The sequence below is a fragment of the Thamnophis sirtalis genome, unplaced genomic scaffold (genome assembly GCF_051295495.1).
Source record: "Thamnophis sirtalis isolate CommonGarterSnake01/CBP01778 unplaced genomic scaffold, rThaSir2_p1.2 scaffold_10, whole genome shotgun sequence".
Taxonomy (NCBI): Eukaryota; Metazoa; Chordata; class Lepidosauria; order Squamata; family Natricidae; genus Thamnophis; species Thamnophis sirtalis.
In genome coordinates this window covers 3,199,406-3,223,850 of record NW_028261390.1, presented here as the reverse complement: position 1 = coordinate 3,223,850, position 24,445 = coordinate 3,199,406, and the positions used below count along the sequence as shown (strand labels likewise).

General features: G+C 43.9%; 1 protein-coding gene across 2 annotated transcripts in view; it reads left to right on the top strand.

Moving 5' to 3' along the window:
* The window catches only part of PTPRA (protein tyrosine phosphatase receptor type A), a 106,781-nt gene that overhangs the window by 60,963 nt on the left and 21,373 nt on the right, over positions 1–24,445 (top strand). The window contains exons 3-10 of one of the 2 annotated variants that reach the window (XM_087723932.1): positions 6,595–6,673; positions 7,633–8,007; positions 9,309–9,329; positions 12,821–12,841; positions 14,159–14,243; positions 21,517–21,590; positions 22,055–22,191; positions 24,074–24,164. In XM_087723932.1, the coding sequence (XP_087580058.1) occupies positions 6,601–6,673; positions 7,633–8,007; positions 9,309–9,329; positions 12,821–12,841; positions 14,159–14,243; positions 21,517–21,590; positions 22,055–22,191; positions 24,074–24,164 (877 nt within the window). In that variant the 5' untranslated portion in view covers positions 6,595–6,600. The remainder of the gene's footprint in view (positions 1–6,594; positions 6,674–7,632; positions 8,008–9,308; positions 9,330–12,820; positions 12,842–14,158; positions 14,244–21,516; positions 21,591–22,054; positions 22,192–24,073; positions 24,165–24,445) is intronic. The other variant, XM_087723933.1, reaches the window with a different exon arrangement.

The following is a 24,445-nucleotide window of genomic DNA, read 5'->3' as shown; positions in this document are numbered from 1 at the left end:
TTTTAAGGCATGTGTATATGTGTGTGTATGTATGTATGTATGTATGTATGTATGTATGTATGTATGGATGGATGGATGGATGGATGGATGGATGGATGGATGGATGGATGGATAGATAGATAGATAGATAGATAGATAGATAGATAGATAGATAGATAGATAGATAGATAGATAGATAGATAGATATAGATAGGTGATAGATAGATAGGTGATGATAGATAGATAGATAGATAGATAGATAGATAGGGAGGGAAGGAAGGAAGGAAGGAAGGAAGGAAGGAAGGAAGGAAGGAAAGAAAGAAAGAAACATTTGCATCTTTGGCTCTGAAAATTTGATGTACATATCAGCCTTTCACATGACAACCTTTCAAAGTTACAACAGCCCTGAAAAAAAGGGACTTAACGACCATTTTTCCCACTTAACGACCATGGCAGCATCCCCAGGGTCACGTGGTCAAAATCCAGAAGCTTGGCAACTCATATTTATGACAGTTGCAATGTCTCGGCGTTGCAACCTTCCGACAAGCAAAATCAAGGGGGACGCCAGATTCACTTAACAACGGCATTGCTTAACTTAACAACTGCAGTGATTCACTTAACAACAGTGGCAAGAAAGGTTCTAAAACGAGGCAAAACTCACCTAACCTGCGTATCAGTGGAAATTTGGGCTCAATTGCGGTTGGAACTCAAGGACTACCTACATTGTCATTATGATTTATCCTAATATTGTGCTAACTTTGATTGTTTTGGGGATTGTTTTGATTCCTTTATTGTGGATTCCTAACCAATTAAGATTTTTATTTATTTGATCAGGTGCTTTATAATCTATATATATAAAAATGGCTGTGTGTGTGTATATATATATGTTCCAGTGTAACTCTAGAATGCCTCGAGCCATTACAACCAAATTTGGTACACAGATTACTTACTCTCTGGAGACAAATACTGTGGGGGTAAGACACCCATAACGCCCCTCAGAGTGTGTGTTCTGTTACGATACAGCCTGTTGTGCCTTTAAATGGCTTCTACTGTACTGCCGTAAAATGGATTCTACTGTACAGCACAGCGGAGTTGCCATGGTAACGGCTTCACAGTACTCCACAAGGGGGCTCCCTCTGGTAAGGATCGAAATCCAACACTAGAAATTACGTTTGGTCCGGACATTTTCCCCCTATAAATAAATACCGCATACTGCATTCAGTTTTGGTTGCCACGATGTAGAAAAGATGTGGAAACTCTAGAAAGAGTGCAGAGAAGAGCAACAAAGATGATGAGGGGATTGGAGGCTAAAACATATGAAGAACGGTTGCAGGAACTGGGCATGTCTAGTTGAATGAAAAGAAGGACCAGGGGAGACATGATAGCAGTGTTCCAGTATCTCAAGCTATTCTCCAGGGGACCTGAGTGTAGAACAAGAAGCAATGGGTGGAAACTAATCAAGGAGAGAAGCAACTTAGAACTCAGGAGAAATTTCCTGACAGTTAGAACCATTAATCAGTGGAACAGAAGTTGCCTCCAGAAGGTGTGAATGCCCCAACACTGGAAGTCTTTAAGAAGATGTTGGAGAGCCATTTGTCTGAAACGGTATAGGGTTTCCTGCCTAGGCAGAGGGTTGGACTAGAAGACCTCCAAGGTCCCTTCCAACTCTGCTATTGTATTGTATTGTATTACCCAGGCAACACTGGGTTATTGGATGGTCTCTACTAATTTAGCAATGCATACAATTAGTATCACAAAGAACTGTAATATTTATATTTTTGTCTCTTTTTTTGTTAGAAAAATATCCCATTAGCGCAGTGATGGCAAACCTTTTTTGGTTCGCGTGCCAAAAGCGGGGGGGGAGCGCAGGGGGGTCGTGCGCAGGCGTTCCACACCCATAATGCAATGCAAGACCCCCAGTGTGTATGCATTCATGATGAGCGTCCCCCCCCTCATTTTTGGCATGCTTTTTTCGCCCTCCCCAGGCTCCAGAGGCTTTATAGGAGCCTGGGGAGGGCGAAAACAGCCTCTCCCCCCCCCCCCCAGAGGCCCTCGAACTTTGAGAATTTTAAACTTTGAGAATTTTAAACTCCAGCTTTTTCTTGCTCATAAAGGGGACGTAAACTCCGACTATACGTCCAACGTATTTCCTGACGTGTTTTGAATCATTCGTATTAAAATTAAGCCTTCAGTTCTGGCCGTCCTCTATACGTGCAGAGAGGAAGAAAGTTTAACGCACAAAACTAGTGTTATTTGTTCAAAGAGATTTCTCCTTCACTGTTCTAAAGAGCATTTCCACTCTTTCGACTGTGAGTCTCTGGAGCTTGATATATTAATAAGCTCTTTAAAGTCTATGAAGAATCGAATTCGTTCGGAGGGATGTTGAATCCCACCCCCGCAGCGGTTTCCCAACAAATCTTCTGAAATTTGAGATATACACTATTTTGCTCTTTTAAGTTTCTGAACCAATCCTATGATCTCAGCAGGAAAGTCTGAAAAAGGAGATCAGCTTCTATTTCCTAATTAGACGGTAATGGGCTGTTTGGCCCTCATTTCAAATTTTCTCCCCTATTGGTAGCCGAGGTCGTCCTCGACTTACGACCACAAGTGAGCCCAAAATGTCTGTTTTTAAGTGAGACACACTGGTTAAGTGAGTTTTGCCGTAGTGGGGGGGGTCGTTCCATGTCAAGTGGTTTGATTTCAGAAAAGTGCTCCGCTCGATCATCATGGATTTTGATGAAATTTGGTGTGAACATTGGTAAAGTGTTACGTATGCCGATACAATAGAGATATGCCGTATTTTTCGGAGTATAAGGCGCTCCAAAGTATAAGACGCACCTAGCTTTTGGGTAGGAAAACAAGGGGAGGAAATTCTGCCTCTTGCCTCCTAGCAATTTGCCTCCTTGCAGCAAACAGCAAACAGTACAGGCGATATACACTGTTTGAGGTGTTACATTTCAGACTATACATGTACAGATGCGGCTAAAATTGATGTGGCTTTCTGGAAGAATATCTTATTCTCTGCTGTTTAAAAGAATATACAATAGCACTGGGCCTCTTCATATCAAGAATTTATTCTAAAAAGCTTCTTCATTTTGTTAAGCTGCCTAGAACAAGAATAAAGCAGTCTTTAAAAAATAAGTCTTAATAATTTGAACATTCTATAGGCATTTATAGTTATTGACTTGCCTCCTTGCAGAAAACAGCAAACAGCCTGATTAGCATAAGAAAAAAAAATCTGCTTCTGCCTCCCAGCAATTTGCCTCCTTGCAGCAAACAGCAAGTTTCACTTTCAGTTTAAGTGCGACTCCGATCATCAGCTGTTTCAGGCTGCAGGGATTGCCATAGCCTATTGCAGCCTCCACAAGCCCCATTTTCCCCGTTTGCTGCAAGGAGGTAAATTGCTGGGAGGCAGAGGCCAAAGAGTGGGAGCCGGCGGGTGGGCGGGGCTACATTCGGTGTATGGCGCACCCAAATTTTCATCCTCTTTTAGGGGGGGGGGTGCGTCTTATACTCCGAAAAATACAGCAGTCATTTGTTTGATCCCGTACCGCAGCCTTCGACAGTATGACTCTGAGGTTTCAGCAACTTTGGGGACGTAATATATTTTGTCGAGAGAAACAAAACTTGGCCATTTTGCGCAACTTGTTGTGCTCTATTAAACAAAATAATAAAAACATTCTTATGAGCGATCTCCATTTAGATAAGCTGGAGCAAAAGTGGCCAAAATTATTGCGGCTCCAAAAAAAAAAAGGTTAAAGCTTGGCTTTTTATATCTCCGGAAGGAAAGGTATGATAAACGTGAAACTTTCTGCGTAATAACCTAGTAACACAAGGTTTTCAAATATAAAATTTCATTCTCCTACCACTTCCCAATAGTTTACACATGTAAAAATGCCAAAAATAGGGTGTTTTCAGCCCGTTTTTACACGAATGGACCCGGAAACTCTGTTAAATCATTCTCAGTAGAAAGAGCATGTTTCAAACCCACTAAAAAAGAAGCGTTGGTTTTTCATCGCTGATGTATAAATAAAGGGACAAAGTTGAAGACTTGTTTGCCTTTCTGGCCACAGTTATTAAGTGAATCACCGCAGTTTGATAAGTTCGTAACACGGTTGTTAAGTGAATCTGGGCTTCCCCGTTGACTTTGTCCGGCAAAAGGTCGCTAAGGGAAACCACATGACCCCGGGACGCTGTGATTGTCATAAACATGAGTCAGTGTCCAGGTGTCTGAATTTCATCGTGTTGATGCTGCAACGGTCGTGAATGTGGCAAAAACGATCACAAGTCATTTTTCTCAATGCCGTTATAACTTTGAATGGTCACTAAGTGAATTGTCGGTCAATTCTGTAATCATGTTCTATCAGTTGTGTGTCTCCTTGGTGTACGGCAATTATATGTTTTGTTTGTTTTAAATTTATATCTCACTATGATGATTTTCATCCGGGGGCCCCTTTTTATCTCTACTCCTGATTACCTTCCTTCCTTTAAATAGCCAAATGAAATGTACAGATAGTCCTCGGGTTACGACCACAATTGAGCCCAAACGTTACATTGCTAAGTGAAACATTTGTTAACTGAGTTTGCCCCACTTTACGACTTTTCATGCCATGGTTGTTAAGCGAATCATTGCAGTTGTTAAGCTAGTCACACGGTTGTTAAATGAATCATTGCAGTTGTTAAGCTAGTCACACATTTGTTAAGTGAATCATTGCACTTGTCAAGCTAGTCACATGTTGTAAAGTGAATCATTGCAGTTGTTAAACTAGTCACATGGTTGTTAAGTGAATCATTGCAATTGTTAAGCTAGGCACATGTTGTAAAGTGAATCATTGCAGTTTTTAAGCCAGTCACGTGTTGTAAAGTGAATCATTGCAGTTGTTAAACTAGTCACACGTTGTAAAGTGAATCATTGCAGTTGTTAAGCTAGTCACAAGGTTGTTAAGTGAATCATTGCAGTTGTTAAGCTAGTCACAAGGTTGTTAAGTGAATCCGGAGTCCCCGGTGATTTTTTTTTTTCTTGTCAGAAGATCACAAGGGCTGATCCCATGAGCCCAGGTCACTGCAACTGTCGTAAAGACGAGTCAGTTGTACCAAGCCTCTGAATTTTGATCATGTGACCATGGGGATACTGCAACAGTCATAAAAGTGAAAAAAACGGTCATAAGTCACTTTTTTTCATAGAAGTAACTTTGAACGGTCACTAAATGGACTACCTGTATGGACATAAAGTTCCTGTTTTTAATGTAATTGCCCTCGTTCTCCACCTATCATGATGGGGGGGGGAGGTTTGTTTTAGTGAGTAGATGGTTGGAGTGAAAATAATTTTGGCACCTGATGATAGAAAATGGGAAATATTTTAGCTGCTTATATAAGGATTGGGAAACAGCAGCCTTTGGGCCAGGAATTTTAGAGGATAAATAATACCAAATAAGAACATTTGTTATGCTCAGATGAAGAGCTCTGAGTTCCCTCACTTACTCACTTGGACAACTCTTAATTAATATGTATTGATATTATTAATACATTTCGATACTGTTTATTATTATTTAACCCAAGGAAAACATTCAATGCACTACAACAGCAGAGTTGGAAGGGACCTTGGAGGTCTTCTAGTCCAACCCCCTGCCTAGGCAGGAAACCCTGTACCGTTTCAGACAAATGGCTATCCAACATCATCATTTCATTTGCAAAGGAAGCCAGCATCAGAGGACAAAACATGGCCTAAAGCAACCACATTTGCATGATTTAAAGTTGTTTTTTTTTTTAAAGTAGTTGAAAATACTTGTAGTTGAACTGGGAGATCCTTGGTGCTCTCTGAGCTTGGTGGTTTTCTTGCAGACGTCTCATGACCCAACTAGGTAGCATTATCAGTGCTGGAAGGGAGTGGGGTTTGTGGAGAGGAGGAGGAGGAGGAGGAGGAGGAGGAGGAGGAGGAGGAGGAGGAGGAGGAGGAGGAGGAGGAGGAGGAGGAGGAGGAGGAGGAGGAGGAGGAGGAGGACTGGGAGATCCTTGGTGCTCTCTGAGCTTGGTGGTTTTCTTGTAGACGTTTCATGACCCAACTAGGTAGCATCATCAGTGCTAGAAGGGAGTGGGGTTTGTGGAGAGGAGGAGGGGAGGAGGAGGAGGAGGAGGAGGAGGAGGAGGAGGAGGACTGGGAGATCCTTGGTGCTCTCTGAGCTTGGTGGTTTTCTTGCAGACGTTTCATGACCCAACTAGGTAGCATTATCAGTGCTAGAAGGGAGTGGGGTTCTGCAGGGACGAAGAAGAAGAGAGGAAGAGAAGTGTGGGGTCCTTAGTGCTTTCTGAGCTTGGGGGTTTTCTGGTAGACTTTTCATTACCCAACTAGGTAACATCATCCGTGTGGATAAGTGTGGGGCTTGCTACATATCTCTACATCATCCTCAACTTAGGACCACAATTGAGATGATTTTACTGAAAATGATTTTATAACCGTTTCATTCCTTTTATATTAAAGATGATTTTATAACCATTTCCTTTAAGACATTGTGTTCAGTTTTAATTGCTGATGACTCCTGAGTAACTTTTTAAGGTGTGGGAATTATTTCTTCCTGGACCGCTAACAAAAGATTTTTTTTCTGTTTTGTTTTACAGGCCAATATGGGTTTATGCTTCCTTGTTATCCTATTCAGCAGCTGCTTAACATACCTAGGTGTTGCCAATATAACTTCAGGTGAGTTACCTGCCACAGTCCCCTCCCGCATGTTGCCAGCCGCCATCGAGTTGTAGATCGGCACCTGGTGGGCGGAGGCAATACATCAGAGGGATCTTGGAGTCTTAGTGGAGAACCATTTAAATAGGAGCCAGCCGTGGGCAGCAGCTGCCAAAAAAGCCAACACAGTTCTAGGCTGCATCAACAGAGGGAGAGAATCAAGATCAAGTCTTAATACCACTTTATAAGGCCTTGGCGAGGCCACACTTGAAATACGGCATCCAGTTTTGGTCGCCACGATGTAGAAAAGATGTGGAGACTAGAAAAGAGTGCAGAGAAGAGCAAGAAAGAGGATTAGGGGACTGGAGGCTAAAACATATGAAGAACGGTTGCAGGAACTGGGTATGTCTAGTTTAATGATAAGAAGGACCAGGGGAGACAGGATAGCATCTTCCAATATCTCAGGGGCTGCCACAAAGAAGAGGCAATCAAGCTATTCTCCAAGGTACCCGAAGGTAGAACAAGAAGCAATGGGTGGAAACTAATCAAGGAGAGAAGCAACTTAGAAATAAGGAGAAATTTCCTGACAGTTAGAACAATTAATCAGTGGAACTCCTTGCCTCCAGAAGTTGTGAATGCTCCAACACTAAAAGTCTTGAAGAAGATGTTGGATAGCCATTTGTCTGAAGTGGCGTAGGATTTCCTGCCTAGGCAGGGGGTTGGACTAGAAAACCTTCTTTTCATTGAACTAGACATACCCAGTTCCTGCAACCGTTCTTCGTATGTTTTAGCCTCCAGTCCCCTAATCCTCTTTCTTGCTCTTCTCTGCACTCTTTCTAGAGTCTCCACATCTTTTCTACATCGTGGTAAAATATGTTTACTTTGGTTCCTTAAAATAAATCTTTACGCATTGCAGGAGAGAATAAAAGCAGCACATCTTGAAAATGTCTTTATTTATCTTTTTGCTCCGTCCTTCCTAGTACATCCGCCGACGGAGAGTCCCTTGCCCACCACCAGTTTACTGAAAACTGCCACCACGCAGGCGACGAGTGCAAAGCCCACCACGTCAATGAAGAGGCCGACCACCTCACCAACCGTGGCACCAACCGTGGCACCAAGCCACCTGCCTCCCCAAGTGCCAGAAACCACAACCACCAACGTTACCGTCACTGTGCCCGGCGTGGCCGTGGCCACGACTTCGCACAAGACTCTGCGGCCCACGCCTGGGCCCACCACCCTTCCACCGAATGCCACCGAATCTCCTCCCAACGTCACCGCAACGGATAAAACGTTGACGACGGTGGAGGCCAACTTCACAAGTGCACTAGCGACATCGCAAGCCTTCAACACTGCAAGTATGGAATGGCTTATTTACTAAGTTTATTATATTTAATATCTATATCTATCTTTTATCTATCTGTTTGCCTATCTATCTCTATATACCTGTCTATTTCTCTGTCTATCACTCTGTCTTTCTGTCTGTCAGTCTATCTATCTATCTATCTATCTATCTATCTATCTATCTATCTATCTATCTATCTATCTATCTATCTATCTATCTAATCTATCTCTATCTCTATCTGTCTCTCTGTTGGTCAGTCTATCTATCTATCTCTATTTGTCTCTCTCTCTCAGTCTATCTATCTATATCTGTCCCTCTCTTTCTTTCTTTCTTTCTTTCTGTCTGTCTGTCTGTCTCTATCTATCTATCTATCTATCTATCTATCTATCTATCTATCTATCTATCTATCTATCTATCTATCTATCTATCTATCTACCAGTCTATCTATTTATATCTGTCACACTCTATGTCTCTCTTTATCTGTCTGTCTGTCTGTCTATCTATCTATCTATCTATCTATCTAGCTATCTATCTATCTATCTAATCTATATCTGTCTCTCTGTTGGTCGGTCTATCTATCTATCTCTATTTGTCTCTCTCTCTCAGTCTATCTATCTATATCTGTCCCTCTCTCTCTTTCTTTCTGTCTGTCTGTCTGTCTATCTATCTATCTATCTATCTATCTATCTATCTATCTATCTATCTATCTATCTATCTATCTTTCTATCTATCTATCTATCTATCTATCTACCAGTCTATCTATTTATATCTGTCACACTCTATGTCTCTCTTTATCTGTCTGTCTATCTATCTATCTATCTATCTATCTATCTATCTATCTATCTATCTATCTATCTATCTATCTAATCTATATCTGTCTCTCTGTTGGTCGGTCTATCTATCTATCTCTATTTGTCTCTCTCTCTCAGTCTATCTATCTATATCTGTCCCTCTCTCTCTTTCTTTCTGTCTGTCTATCTATCTATCTATCTATCTATCTATCTTTCTATCTATCTATCTATCTATCTATCTATCTATCTATCTATCTATCTATCTATCTATCTATCTATCTATCTATCTATCTACCAGTCTATCTATTTATATACAACCAAAATTGAGCCCAACATTTCTCTTGTTAAGCGAGACATTTGTTAAATGAGTTTGCCCCATTTGACGACCCTTTTTGCCTCTGTTATTAAGTGAACCACTGCAGTTGGTTTAGTTAGTAACACGGAGCCGCAAAAGACTAGAGAAATGATGTTGAATTTTGGAGATCATTTACTAATGCTCTATTTGTGTGCTTTCTACTTATAGCTGAGATCACAGGACATGCTGGTAAGCACATTATGCTATATATGTCTATATCTATGTGTTGTATTTGTGCTGATAAATAAATAAAGGGAGACTAGTATAGATCTATTTCAAGCTATTTAGCTCTCATCAGCTAGCCCAGTGTTTTTCAACCTTTTTTGTGCAAAGGCACACTTTTTTCATGAAAAAAATCACAAGGCACACCACCATTAGAAAATGTTAAAAAATTTTAACTCTGTGCCTATATTGACTATATATAAAGTGTTTTTCCCACGGCACACCTTACACTATGTCACGGCACACTAGTGTGCCACGGCACAGTGGTTGAAAAACACTGAGCTAGCCATACCCTTACTGGGATTAGAACCTGTGCTGTATTGCATCTTAGGCAGATGTGTTAACCACTAAGCCACAAGGTCCTTCTCCTTATCAGGGGAGTCTGATCTTTAAATCAGACTTTAAATACATATCTATCTATCTATCTATCTATCTATCTATCTATCTATCAATCATCTATCTATCTATCTATCTATCTATCTATCTATCTATCTATCTATCTATCATCCATCTTCCCTTTCTGTTTGATTGAGAGATTCTCGTCCTTTAAAACTTTGACCTTTTAAAACCAATATTATATCTTTTGACCTTGGGGGCATTTTTGATCGCCACAAACAAGGCCAGGGCAAAGTCGCAGTCAAGGCTACAGAAGGAGGGGTATAAAGGTTCTTTTGCAATCGTAAATGTTTGCTAGAAACTACAGAAAGGCCTGTACATTTAGTCCTCAGTTTACAACAGTTTGCTTAGGGACCGTTCAAAGTTACAACGGCACTGAAAAAAAAGTGAATCACGACTATTTTCCCCATTTAATGACCACCGCAGCATCCCTATGTCGATGTGGTCGATATTCAAATAGCTGGCAACTGACTCGTACTTACGACGGTTGCAGTGTCCTGGGGTCATTTGTCCCCCTTTAGTGACCGTCTAACAAGCAAAGTCGATGGGGAAGCCCGATTCACTTAACCTGTCTTGCTGAATTAAGAAGTGCAGCTATTCACTTAACAACTGTGGCAAGGAAGGTCGCAAAAATGGGGCAAAACTCACTGATCCAAACGTCTCGCTGAGCAACCTAATTTTGGGCTCCCTTGTCATAAGCTGAGGACTGTCTCACCTGATTTTTTTAAAGTTGAATTCCAATAGGAATGATATGATCACCTCCCATTTCACATATTAAATTTCCTTTTGCTCCTCAAGTTTCAAAGTACCGTATTTTTCAGAGTATAAGACGCACCCTTTTTCCCCAAAAAAGAGGGTGAAAATCTGGGTGCGTCTTATACATCGAATACAGCATTTTTTTGCCTCCTGAAGCCCCGCCCCCTTCACCAAAATGGCCGTGCAGAGCCTTATGGAGGCTTTCAGAGAGCTCCTGGGGGCTGGGGAGGGCAGAAATGAGCCAAAAACGGCCCGTTTTTTGCTCATCCCCACCCCCCCAGGAGCATTCTGCAAGCCTCCCAAGGCTATTCATGCATTTTTAAAAGGGGGGGAAGCGTTTTCGCGAAAAATGGGCCATTTTGGGGAGGTTTGCAGAGTGCAAAAACTTTTTTTCCCCCTTTTGGAAAGCTCTTTAACTGATTGATAAGAATTACATTGATCAGGTGCAATGCCAGCAGAAACAGTTATCTATCTATTTATGTCTCTCTCTCACTCTATCCCTTTATCTATCTACCTACCTAACTACTCCCTCTCCCTCCCTCCCCACTATATTTCTCTCTCCCACTCTATCCCTCTACCTACCTACCTACCTACACACTCTCTCTCCCTATCTACCTACTGTATTTCTCTCTTTCTATCTCTTTTTATTTCTTTCTCTTTATTCCTCTACCTACCAACCTACTTACACACTCTTTCTCCCCCTACCTACCTACTGTATTTCTCTCTCTATTTCTCTCTCTCTATCCTTTTATCTACCTACCTACCTAACTACTCACTCTCTCTCCCTTCTTATCTACTGTATTTCTCTCTTTCTATCTCTTTATTTTTTTCTCCCTATCCCTCTACCTACCAACCTACACACTCTCTCTCCCTCCCTACCTACTGTATTTCTCTCTCTCTATTTCTCTTTCTATCCCTCTACCTACCTACCTACCTACCTACTCTCTCTCTCCCTACCTATCTAGTGCATTTCTCTCTTTCTATCTCTTTTTATTTATTTCTCTCTATCCCTCTACCTACCAACCTACCTACTCTCTCTCTCTCCCTACCTATCTAGTGTATTTCTCTCTTTCTATCTCTTTCTATTTCTTTCTCTCTATCCCTCTACCTACCAACCTTACCTACACACTCTTTCTCCCCCTACCTACCTACTGTATTTCTCTCTTTATTTCTCTCTCTCTATCCCTTTATCTACCTACCTACCTAACTATTCTCTCTCCCTCTTCCCCTACTATATTTCTCTCTCTCTCTCTCTCTCTCTCTCTCTCTCTCTATCCCTCTATCTACCTACCTACTTTTTTTTAAAATTTGCCTCTTCAAAACCTTGGTGTGTCTTACACTCCGGTGCGTCTTATACTCTGAAAAATACGGTAATAAGCCCAGGAGATAACATGGACAGGTGTGAAACTAATGAAGATATTCCAGATGTTGACACTGCTGTATTTTGCCTAGCAGATAAATGTGCTTGAGTTAGATAAGTCATACGCATTTGCTGAGTGTGGCAACTATTTAGGCTCGTGAAAAACCGCAAAGGGGTTTCAAAAGAATTTCCAGATAATATTTTCCGGCAGATAATCCAGTTCCATTTAACCTGGGGGCGAGAAGTTTTAATTTCATATCTGCTGCGGTTTTGAGATAGCGTGGAGTGACTTACTCGGAGGAGAACGATGTTAAAGAGTTACCGCAGGCAGTTAACACAACGGATTATGTAGCCCTTGCAAAAAAAGAGGTGTAAATCAACTAGGGACGTGGTGGCTCAGTGGCTAAGATGCTGAGCTTGTCGATCAGAAAGGTCGGCAGTTTGGCGGTTCGAATCCCCAGCGCCGCGTAAAGGAGTGAGCTCCCGTGACTTGTCCCAGCTTCTGCCAACCTAGCAGTTCGAAAGCAGGTAAAAAATGCAAGTAGAAAAATAGGAACCACCTTTGGTGGGAAGGGAACAGCGTTCCGTGCGCCTTCGGTGTTTAGTCATGCCGGCCACATGACCACGGAGACGTCTTCGGACAGCGCTGGCTCTTTGGCCATTTTTGCTGGCAGAGGGGCCACAGGCCGATCCTTCGCTGTTTCCAGGGCTGTCCTGTGGCCCTAGATTTAGGCACCCTGTGGGCAGGATCTGGCCTTGAGGGGTGTTGAGTTTCACACCCCGCACAAGACGAATCTCGCCTTTCAGCTCTACAAATACGAGAAAGGCTAAATAGCCAATTGCTGCTTTTTTGAGCTTCCCTTCTAGTTAATCCTGGTTTGATTAGCCGCCATGGGAGGTAGGAATGTATTCTAACGTTTTTCTTTTCTTTTTTGAATTTATTCAGGTGACTCCGATCCTCGGCGAGGTAAGCTCTTAAAGCTCCACTTCGGCAAATATATTGTGAATCTTTTGGTCAAAGGTCCTGTTTTTATCCTAAATGTTGGAAAACAGCCAGCCCTCAATTTACGACTACAGTTTGAGCCCAGAATGTGGGTTGCTAATTGAGAAATTGAGGGGCGCATGAATGGTTGTAAAGTGAGGACTGCATGTACCATCCCATTGTTATATTTATTTGTTTAACCTATTTTTATTATTTTTACAAATCATTCAAAAAGGCAAACGTATCACTGCACCTTCCTCCTCCTATTTTCCCCCACGACATTTTCCCTGTGAGGCGGGTTGGTCTGAGGAAGAGGCTCACCCAGCTGGCTTTCATGCCTAAGGCGGGACTAGAACTCACCGTCTCCCGGTATTTGACCCAAAGTCACCCAGTTGGCTTTCATGTCTAAGGTGGGACTAGAACTCACCGTCTCCCGGTATTTGACCCAAAGTCACCCAGCTGGCTTTCATGCCTAAGGTGGGACTAGAACTCACCGTCTCCTGGTTGATTGGCCCAAAGTCACCCAGTTGGCTTTCATGCCTAAGGCGGGACTAGAACACACAGTCTCCCGATGATTGACTCAAAGTCACACAGCCGGCTTTCATGCCTAAAGCAGGACTAGAACTCACCGTCTCCTAGTGATTGACCCAAAGTCACCCAGCTGGCTTTCATGTCTAAGGCAGAACTAGAACTCACCATCTCCCAGTGATTGACTCAAAGTCACCCAGCCGGCTTTCATGCTTAAAGCAGGACTAGAACTCACCGTCTCCTAGTGAGTGGCCCAAAGTCACCCAGCTGGCTTTCATGTCTAAGGCGGAACTAGAACTCACTGTTTCTGGTGATTGGCCCAAAGTCACCCAGTTGACTTTCATTTCTAAGGCAGGACTAGAACTCACCATCTCCCGGTATTTGACCCAAAGTCACCCAGTTGGCTTTAATGTCTAAGGCGGAACTAGAACTTACCGTCTCCTAGTGAGTAGCCCAAAGTCACCCAGCCGGCTTGTACGCCTAAGGTGAATTCAGGGCCTTCCGCTTTCTAGCCTTAACCACGAGGCCAACTTGGCTCCCGTTGCCATGAAACCCAGGCTGCCAGAGCGTGTGGTTTTTCAGAACGCATTGACGGGCGCGAGTAAAAAAATTGGCTTTTCTTTTCAAATCACTTTAGAGTTTTTCTGTCCCATCTCCCAATGTTCGCCCAGCTTTCGGGGGCCGAATGGAGGAGCTTTGAAACGCTCCCTGTCCCCATTGGCTAAGCCAAAACGGATCCCCTGAAATCTCTCCTGTTTTCTCTCCCCCTTCCAGATGAGACCCCCATCATCGCTGTCATGGTGGCCCTCTCCTCCCTGCTCGTCATAGTATTTATTATTATTGTCCTCTACATGTTAAGGTGAGTGCACTGCATTAGTATGCCTTCCCCCCCCCGTAGGGCTGCGGGAGACGATCGGAAAATACACAATAATCAATCTAAAACGTCCTTCTGGCTGCTTGATTTATTCATTTACTTACTTGCCCAGGTACTTTTTTATAGGGGGAAAATGTCCAAATATAATTTCTAAAGTTGGATTTTCCCCCTTACCAGAGAGGGAGCTTCCTTGTGGAGGACTGTGAAGCCGTTACGATGGCAACTCCACTGTGCTGTACAGTAGAAGCCATTTTATGGCAGTACAGTGGAAGCCATTTTCAGGCACAACAGGCTGTATCTTAACAGAACACACACCCCAAGGGGTGTTAGGGGTGTCTTACCCCCACAGTATTTGTTTCCAGAGAGTAAGTCATCTGTGTACCAAGTTTGGTTGAAATTGCTCGAGGCATTCCAGAGTTATGCTGGACCATACACACACAAACACACAGACACATGTTTGTATGTGTGTGTGTGTGTGTGTATGTGTATGTATGTATGTATGTATGTATGTATGTATGTATATATGTTGCATTTGTGCTGATAAATAAATAAAGGGAGACTAGTATAGATCTATTTCAAGCTATTTAGCTCTCATCAGCTAGCCATACACTTACTGGGAATCGAACCTGGGCTGTATTACACATTACACAGTTATATTAGCCACTAAGCCACAGGCTCTCCTCCTTTATCAGCTAGGTCAGGGAAATAGGTATGTATTGTGTCACAACCCCTGGTATGCCCAAATATGGGAGGAAGCATACTGCTTCCTTTCTCTGTCTATCGGCTCATCACAAGAGACCATCACGACAGAAAGCCATAATTTTTACTGTTGCCTTTGTTACATTTGTGTTGCATTTGTGCTGATAAATAAATAAAGGGAGACTAGTATAGATCTATTTCAAGCTATTTAGCTCTCATCAGCTAGCCATACCCTTACTGGGAATCGAACCTGGGCTGTATTACATATCAGGCAGTTATATTAGCCTGATTATTTATATATAGTTATATATATATATAAAAGATTTCTTATGGGTATGTCTAATTTAATGAAAAGAAGGACTAGAGGGGATATGATATCAGGATATGATAGACCCTTCCACACAGGAGAGGGAGTCAAACTATTCTCCAAGGCACCTGAGGGCAGAACAAGAAGCAATGGATGGAAACTAATCAAGGAGAGAAGCTACTTAGAACTGAGGAGAAATTTCCTGACATTGAGAACAATTAATCAGTGGAACAACTTGCCACAAGAAGTTGTGAATACTCCCAAGACTGGATGTTTTTTAAGGAGAGAGGGGATAACTATTTGCCTGCAATTGTATAGGGTCTCCTGTTTGAGCAGGGGGTAGGACTAGAAGACCTCAAAGGTCCCTTCCAAGTCTCATTCTCCAAAGCACCTTGAAGGCAGGACAAGAAGCAATGGTTGGAAACGAATCAAGGAGGGAAGCAACCTGGAATTAAGGAGGCAACGGAATGGAGCTGACTGTTTCCTGGCCGGATGCCCTTGTCACCAATTCAGAGTTACATTCAGCAGATATATTCTCAGTGTGCCCAGAGAGCTAGGAACAGCTTCCATCCTGCGATGATGTTTGTAAAGCCATCAAACATCCACATCGCCCTATCTCAGGTTCCTTGGGAAGGACTCCAGAGGCGGCTAACGATGCCGTATCCAGCCTAAACATCTGCCTGACACATCCTTTCCTCCAGCTGCAATTGCAAAAGGGCTTGGAAAACCTTCCATCCTGCAACGATATTTCTCAACACTACGTGTTGAGGCAGATTTGGACAGTGAGGAGGTTGGGGAGGAACCTGGGCCAGTCCTGGAGTCTGGGGAAGGGTCTGATGAGGGCTCTGTGTCGGAGGCAGAGAGGGGGACAGAGCCATTTGCCAGTTATCAGCTGTCTTCGGAGTCAGACATCAGTGAGGCAGAAGAACAGCTGGAGCCTGTTCCCAGTATGCACATGCGCAGAGTTGCCAGACGAAGGGAAGAGCTAAAGAACAGGGGTCGACTTGGGAGTAAGTAAGGCCACAGGTGGACAGTGAATGGCCCCTCCCAGGGGGGAATAAAAGGGGAGCGAAAGGGGAGTGGAGTTTGCAGGAGACAATGAGTTTGCTTAATTGGTTCATGACTCTCCGAGACTCCTTGCCAAGTTTTGCAGATATTGGCCTGGCAGCTCTCCAAGCCAGATAAGGTCTGTGACCGTAAATCCTCCCTTGAAAGACTTTGCTGGATGCGAATGAGCAGAATTCACAGTCAATTAATAAAAGGGGCAGTTTTTTGGGGGGGGGACAAGGAGTTTGCTTCATGCTCTTGCGAAGCCGATATCAGCCTGGCAGCTCTCCAAGCCAGATAAGGTCTGTGACCATAAATCCTCCCTTGAAAGACTTTGCTGGATGCGAATGAGCAGAATTCACAGTCAATTAATAAAAGGGGCAGTTTTTTGGGGGGGGACAAGGAGTTTGCTTCATGCTCTTGCGAAGCCGATATCAGCCTGGCAGCTCTCCAAGCCAGATAAGGTCTGTGACCATAAATCCTCCCTTGAAAGACTTTGCTGGATGCGAATGAGCAGAATTCACAGCCATTTAATAAAAAGGTTTTTTTGTCGGGACAAGAAGTTTGTTTCCTGCTCTTGGGAAGCCTCGGTCAGAACATCACCAAACATCAACATCTGCTTATCCCACGTCCTCGGGAAGGACTCCAGAGGTAGACAAAAAAAAAATGGCAAATACAATCTGAACATCTGGCTGATTGGGTGACGAACCCTCATAACAACAATTTGGGTTTTTTTTCCTGCAAACAAGCCTTCGCTTGTCTGTTGATTCTTTACAAAGATTCAGGTTTCGGGGTTTGTTTTTTTAAACACTACGCTCTAACGAAATGCAGAAAAGGTTAGATGACGTCTAACCTCACAAGCTCCCTCCCTCATTCTTCAGCTCCAAAAATAACGTTGAAGTCATCAGGGACAAAGGTCCTTGGCCATCTTGTTAGGAGCAGAGGATGAAAAGAGGAGCGAGACAGGATCGGGGGGGAGGACGAGATGAAAATCACTTGCAAATGACACAAGAATCCAGGAATGAAAACGTCTCTCCCCCCCCGCTCGAACCAGGAAACGGTTCGAGTCCCCGCTTGCGAGGAATCGTTAAAAGGATGATTGTGCTGTCACCCGAAATTATCCACGCACCGAAAACTGGATTTTGAAAAAACAAAATTTGCTGCGGAACAAAACCACCCATTGACAGGAAGGGCGGAGTGCCTTTTTTTTTTTTGTCTCCTTCTGTAAATCGAGGCCTCGTTTGTTTTGAGAAACGAAACCCCACACACGGGGAACATTTCCTCCACGTGTCGTTAAACGTGACCGCGGACATGCCAACGGGCGACCTAACGCATCTCCTCGCAACTTTTGCAAAACAAGAAAAGCTACAGGCAACAACTGGCCCAGGATTCCTGTTGTCGAGCGAGACGTTGTTTCCATGAGTTTTGCCCCAGCTTACCACTTTCCTTATAGGGATTCAGTGGCTCCGTGGCTAAGAAACTGAGCTCGTCGATCAGAAAGGCCGGTAGTTCGGCGGTTCGAATCCCCAGTGCCGCGTAACGGAGCGAGCTCCCGTGACTTGTCCCGGCTTCTGCCAACCTAGCCGTTCGAAAGCACGTAAAAAAAATGCAAGTAGAAAAACAGGAACCACCTTTGGTGGGAAGGGAACAGCGTTCGGTGCGCCTTCGGGAATTGAGTCATGCCGGCCACGTGACCACGGAGACGTCTTCGGACAGCGCTGGCTCTTCGGCTTTGAAACAGAGATGAGCACACCGCCCCCTAGAGTCAGGAACGACCTAACACAGCGGTAGTCAACCTTTTTATACCTGCCACCCACTTTTGTATCTCTGTTAGTAGTAAAATTTTCTAACCGCCCACCGGTTCCACAGTAACGGTGATTTATAAAGTAGGGAAGTAACTTTACTTTATAAAATTTATAAAGCAGAGTTACAGCGAACCCCCCACCGCCCACCATGAAAGCTGAAACGCCCACTAGTGGGCGGTAGGGACCAGGGGTTCCACCACAGAATCGCGGAGGACAAAATCGCGCTCGACGAAAGCGCGCATTTGACATCATCACAGCGCGACGAAAACATCGCGCTGTGATCGAAAAATGTAAAAATAAAGCAAAAACCTTACCCTAACCCCCCCAAACCTAACCCTAAACCTAACCCTTAACCTAACCCTAAATCTAACCCTAAACGTAACCCTTAACCTAACGCTAACCCTTAACCTAACGCTAAACCTAACGCTAACCCTTAACCTAACGCTAAACGTAACCCTAACGCTCTAAACCTAACCCTAACCCTTAACCTAACCCTAACCCTAAACCTAACCCTTACCTTTATGTGAATCGGCTTGCTTTAATTTTATTTTTATTTCAATTTTTAATTTTTTTCGGCGCGCTGTGATGACGTCAAATGCGCGCTTTCGTCGAGCGCGCTTTTGTCCTCCGCGGTTTTGACGGGTCACGGTGACCAGGTTGACTACCACTGGGCTAACACATATGCGCGAGGGGAACCTTTACCTTCCCACCTTCCTTGCCACGGTTATTCAGTGAATCCCCGCAGTTGGGGATTATGTTACGTTTTTTTTTCATGCTGTTGTAACTTTGGGCAGTCGTTCAATGAGCTGTGCAGTGAACAGGCCTTAAACTGAAAACGAGCAGTCGTTAAAACGAGGACTACCTGTATTTTTAAGTATTGTATGTTCGAGAGCCAAGGTGGCGCAGTGGTTAAATGCAGCACTGCAGGCTACTGCTAGATCAGCAGGTCAGCGGTTCAAATCTCACCGGCTCAGGGTTGACTCAGCCTTCCATCCTTCCGAGGTGGGTAAAATGAGGACCCAGATTGTTGGGGGCAATATGCTGACTCTCTGTAAACCGCTTAGAGAGGCCTGAAAGGCCTATGAAGCGGTATATAAGTCTACTGCTATTGCTATTGCTATTGCTATTCGATCTGTTGCAAGCTTGCTTGAGGAGCAGATGGTTTTCAGAATAGCCGTTGGGAGCTGGGAGTGGTGCCACTTCAGAGTTGCACAAATTCAGGGGTTTCATGAATATTTAAATGAGGATAATGCCAGTTGCTGCATGTTGATAACACGCAAATTATGCCCGGTCACGCTTCACGGACAATCTCTTGCTTTGAAGACCAGCTTATAAGGAAATGATTGAGTCTTCAACCCTTAAATATTCAGAAATTTGCCTTGTTTTATTCCAGTGTTTCTCAACCTTGGCAACTTGAAGATGTCCGGACTTCAACTTCCAGAATTCCCCAGCCAGCGAATGCTGGCTGGGGAATTCTGGGAGTTGAAGTCCGGACATCTTCAAGTTGCCAAGGTTGAGAAACACTGTTTTATTCATATCATTTTAATTCCTCTCTGTCCCTTTTGACGTAGGTTTGTTCTTATGCCACGCATTGTCTCCCATGGCTGCCATGTAGGTGCAATCCAACTGTAGCTGCAGCATATTACTTTTTTCGTATCCAATAATTTTATTACATTTTGCAAAGAGTACAGATTGAAAGAACAATGTAAGCTGAGAAAAGGTAAAAGAGTATATAGAGAATAGGGATAAAAGTGTGAAAAGGCATAAAGAAAGGAAAACACACACACACGTATGTATGTATGCATGTATGTATGCATGTATGTATGTATGCATGTATGTATGTATGTATCAGAGGTGGGTTCCTACCAGTTTGCACCTATTCGGTAGAACCAGTTTGTCAAATCTACTGAACCGGTTAGAAGAGGTTCCACCAGTGGACCCAGAAAGCAGGCCACACCTACAGAAGAGGTTCCAAACTTTTTTTGAAACCCACCACTGCCCCCCCCCCGAGACAGACAGACTGACACAGGGAGAGAGAGAAAGAAAGGAAGAAATAAATAAAGAAAAAAGAAAAAGAGTGAGAGAGAGATGAAAGAAAAAAAGGAACAGAGAGACAAAAGGAAGAAAAGAGAGAGAAAGAAGAAAAAGTAAGAAAGAAAGAAAGAAAGAAAGAAAGAAAGAAAGAAAGAAAGAAAGAAAACACATGGCTGGCAAGCCACTCCCACCAGGTCACATGGCCAGCAAGCCACTCCCACAAAGGAGGCCACACCCACAGAGTAAGTTCCAAAAAACTTTGAAACCCACCACTGTATGTATGTATCTACGTAGTCCTGGACTTCTAATAGTTCATTTAGTGACTGTGCAAAGTTGCAACAGCACTTTAAAAAGCAACATAAGACCGTTTCTCACGCTTACGACCGTTCCATTGCAGCATCCCCGTGGTCACATGATCAAAATTCAAATTGCTGGCAGCTGACTCGTATTTATGACGGATGCAACGTCCTGCGGTCATGTGTTTGACATCTGCGACATGGCCAGCTAAGTCATATCTTTGACTTTTAACATTTCTTGCCACCGTTGCTAAGTGAATTACTACAGTTACTCACCCGGTTGTTAAGTGAATCCGGCTCCCCCCATTGACTTCGTTTGTCACAAGGTCCCAAAAACGGGATCACGTGATTCCCGGGATTGTCAGGGTTACAAACAGCATCCAAAATTAAATCAGAGTCCAAGGCAAAGTATTGCTCAAAGTCCCAATTGATGAAGAGAGCCATGTTGGCACATCTGGGAAAACCCGGATCTGAAAGCTTCCCGGTTTTCCCCACCCAGTTCAAGATCTTGCTCCCCACACCCACCAGACCATCCCATGGTCCAATCTCCCCACTGCCATGCTGGCAGCTCCCACCCATCCAGTTCTGGTCAGGTGCAGAGAGGTGCAGAGACAAAGGATGACCTTGGCTTTCTAGAAAGAATGTTGTTATGGCTACCTCTCATCTCACTCTGTACAATCCCATTTTCCCACCATAGAAAAGGCATAGTAGAATAATAGAAAGTGTGGCAGGCCAAAGATCCAAAAGGAAAGATGGCTGCAGGCCTGACAGGGACATTGTAACCGTCATAAATACGAGCCAGTTGCTCAGCGTCCGAATTTTCATCACGTGACCATGGGGTCGCTCTGACAGTTGTAAGTGTGGAAAAAACAGTTACAAGTCACTTCCTCCCACCCCCAGTGCTGTTGTAACGTCGAACAGTCACGAAACCAATGGTTGTAAGCCGAGGACCTACCTTCGTTAAATTGCGTCAGGATGACAAGCCCGTTGGATATTCTTCCTGCAGAAAATGAGACCTTTTTGGAGAAGCTTTGCTGATTTCCCGATTTTTTTTTCCCCTTTATTCCTAGGTTCAAAAAACACAAACAGGCGGGGAGCCATTCCAATTCCTTCCATTTGTCCAACGGACGGACAGATGACATTGGTGAGTCTGGATTTTTTCCTCTTCTCTTGTTGTCGGCAGCTCGAAATCCTCAAATCTCGTTTTTCGCCAAGTTAGACCCCTTCCAACGTGAGAGTCTAAATCAGTGACGGCGAACTTTTTGGGCTCCCGTGCCAAAAATGGGGGGGGAGCACGGGTGGGGGGGTCGTGTGCAGGCCTGCCACACCCATAATGCTATGCGCACGACCCCACGCATAACCAGCGCTGCCCCCCATTCGGCTTTGGACCGGAGAGGAGCACCGCCCCCTAGAGTCGGGAACGACTGGCACATATGTGCGAGGGGAACCTTCACCTTTAATTTTACAAGCTCAATGTAGTCAGTGGGGAGGGGCCTGCTGTTGCTTCTCCCCCCCCCCATCCTTCCCTCTCCATTGCCCCCCCCCCCCCTGGACCTCTGCGGCCGGCGTCTCCTCAACCAACCCGCTTCTCTCCCGTCTGTCCTGCAGAACCGCAGAGCATGCCGCTGCTGGCCCGCTCTCCCAGCACCAACCGGAAGTACCCGCCTCTTCCTGTGGACAAACTGGAGGAGGACATTAACCGGCGAATGGCGGACGACAACAAGCTTTTCCGCGAGGAATTCAGTGTGGGTACTGGGCCGACATGATCTCACTTTGCCCCCCCCCCCCCAACCCTTCATTTATTCTTCTGGGTTTTGGAATGGTGGGTTTTTTTATTTTAAAAGAAAAAAAGATTCCGCCGTGGTGGAAATTCAGTTTATGCCAGTTAGAACTTTTTCTTCTACGTGGAATTAATTCTTGCTTCCTTCCTTCCTTCCTTTCTCTTTCTCTTTCTCTTTCTCTTTCTCTTTCTCTCTCTCTACCTTCTTTCTCTTTCTTTCTTATTTTCTTTCCTTCTTCCTTCCTTCCTCCCTCCTTTCCTTCTTCTCTTCCTCTTTTCTTTCTTTTTCTCTCAATCTCTTCCTTCTTTCTCTTCCTTTCTTATTTTCTTTTCTTCCTTCCTTCCTCCTTTCCTTCTCTCTCTCATTTCTTTCCCTCTCTTTCCTTCCTTCCTCCCTCCCTCCTTTCCTTCCTTCTTTCCCTCTTCTCCCTCCATTTTTCTTTCTTTCTCTCCCTTTTTTTCTTCCTTTCTCTTTCTTTCCTTCCTCCTTTCCTTCTTCTCCCCCTCCTTTCTTTCTTTCTCTCTCTCTTTCCTTCCTCCCTCCTTTCCCTTCTTTCCCTCTTCTCTCCCTCCATTTTTCTTTCTTTCTTTCTCCCTTCTTTCTCTTTCTTTCCTTCCTCCTTTCCTCCTTCTCCTCCTCCTTTCCTTCTTTCCCTCTCTCCCTCCATTTTCTTTCTTTCTCTCCCTTCCTTCCTTCTTTCTCTTTCTTTCCTTCTCTCCCTCCTTTCCTTCTTTCTTTCTCTTCCTTCTTTCCTTTCTTCCTCCCTCCCATTTCCTTCCTTCCCCAGTTGTGGCCATAGGAATATATACAGAGTTTCTCAACTACAGCAGCTTGTAGAAGGATGGACTTCAACTTCCTGAACTGAAGGTTGAATTCTGGGAGTTGAAGTCCACCTGCGTAGTCTTATGCCATCGACTACCTGGGTTTTCTGGTTCTGCTTCTAAAGTTGAACCTTGGCCAGAGGGAAGCTTTGCTGCCCTCTGGTGGAGCAGGTTAGCACCAACACACTTCCTTCACTGAAATCTGTTTGCAAGAATAATAGAATCACAAGATTGCATTTGTGATTGGCCCAAAGTTACCCAGCCGGCTTTCATGCCTAAGGCGGGACTAGGACTCTCCCTCTCCTGCTTGATTGGCTCAAAGTCACCCAGCCGGCTTTCATGCCTATAGCAGGACTAGAAATCACAGTCCAACCTAATTTTATTACAATTTGTTTATAAACTTATAAAGCAATGTATAACTTACAATCCACCCTAGTTTTTGACATGCTAAGATTGCAGAATTGGCAACTCAATGTCCTCCAGTGGTGAAATTTCATTTTTTTTTTTACTACCTGTTCTGTGGGCTTGGTGGACGTGTCAGGGGAAGGTTACTGCAAAATCCCCATTCCCTCCCGATCAGCTGGGACTCGGGAGGCCGAGAATAGATAAGGGCGAGGCCAGCCAGAGGTGGCATTTACCAGTTCTCCAAACTACTCAAAATTTCCACTACCGATTCTCCAGAACTGGTCAGAACCTGCTGAATACCCACCTCTGATATCCTCCTCCCTGGGTTTTCTATCCCTGCCTTTGGGAGCAGAGTTTACCCTGAATTTGGCTGCTGCCCCAGAAGCCACGTCAAACAGCCATAAAAGTGATTGGTTGGTTAGTAGTCTAGGGAGATTGATTCTCAGCCATCCAGGTCATGATTGTCCCAATGGTGCTTTTTTCAGGAGGCAACTGGGCTTTCTGGGGTTGTTTTTTTTTTTTAAGATTAGTTTAATGAATTGGTTTGATTGGTTAATGCTTGTCGTGGTTAGCAGAGATGTAACAGCCAAGTTATGTTTATATTCGCTGTGTCCATCCAGGCGCTTCCAGCATGTCCGATCCAAGCCACCTGTGAAGCTGCCTCCAAAGAAGAAAACAAAGAGAAGAACAGATACGTCAACATTTTGCCTTGTATGTATTGATGTTCCACCGTTTCTGCTTTCTAGAGACTGTGGGCGCAATTATAAAAATAGAATAGAATTCTTCATCGGCCAAGAGTGATTGGAGACACAAGGAATTTGTCTTTGGTGCAGATGCTCTCCGTGTGCATAAAAAGACAAGATGCATTCGTCACGAATCATATCACTTAATGATAGTCAGAGGGTACAAAGAAGCAATCAGGAACAGTATCAATAGAATTAGAATAGAATAGAATAGAATAGAATAAAAATATAGACTGAAATGGAATGGAA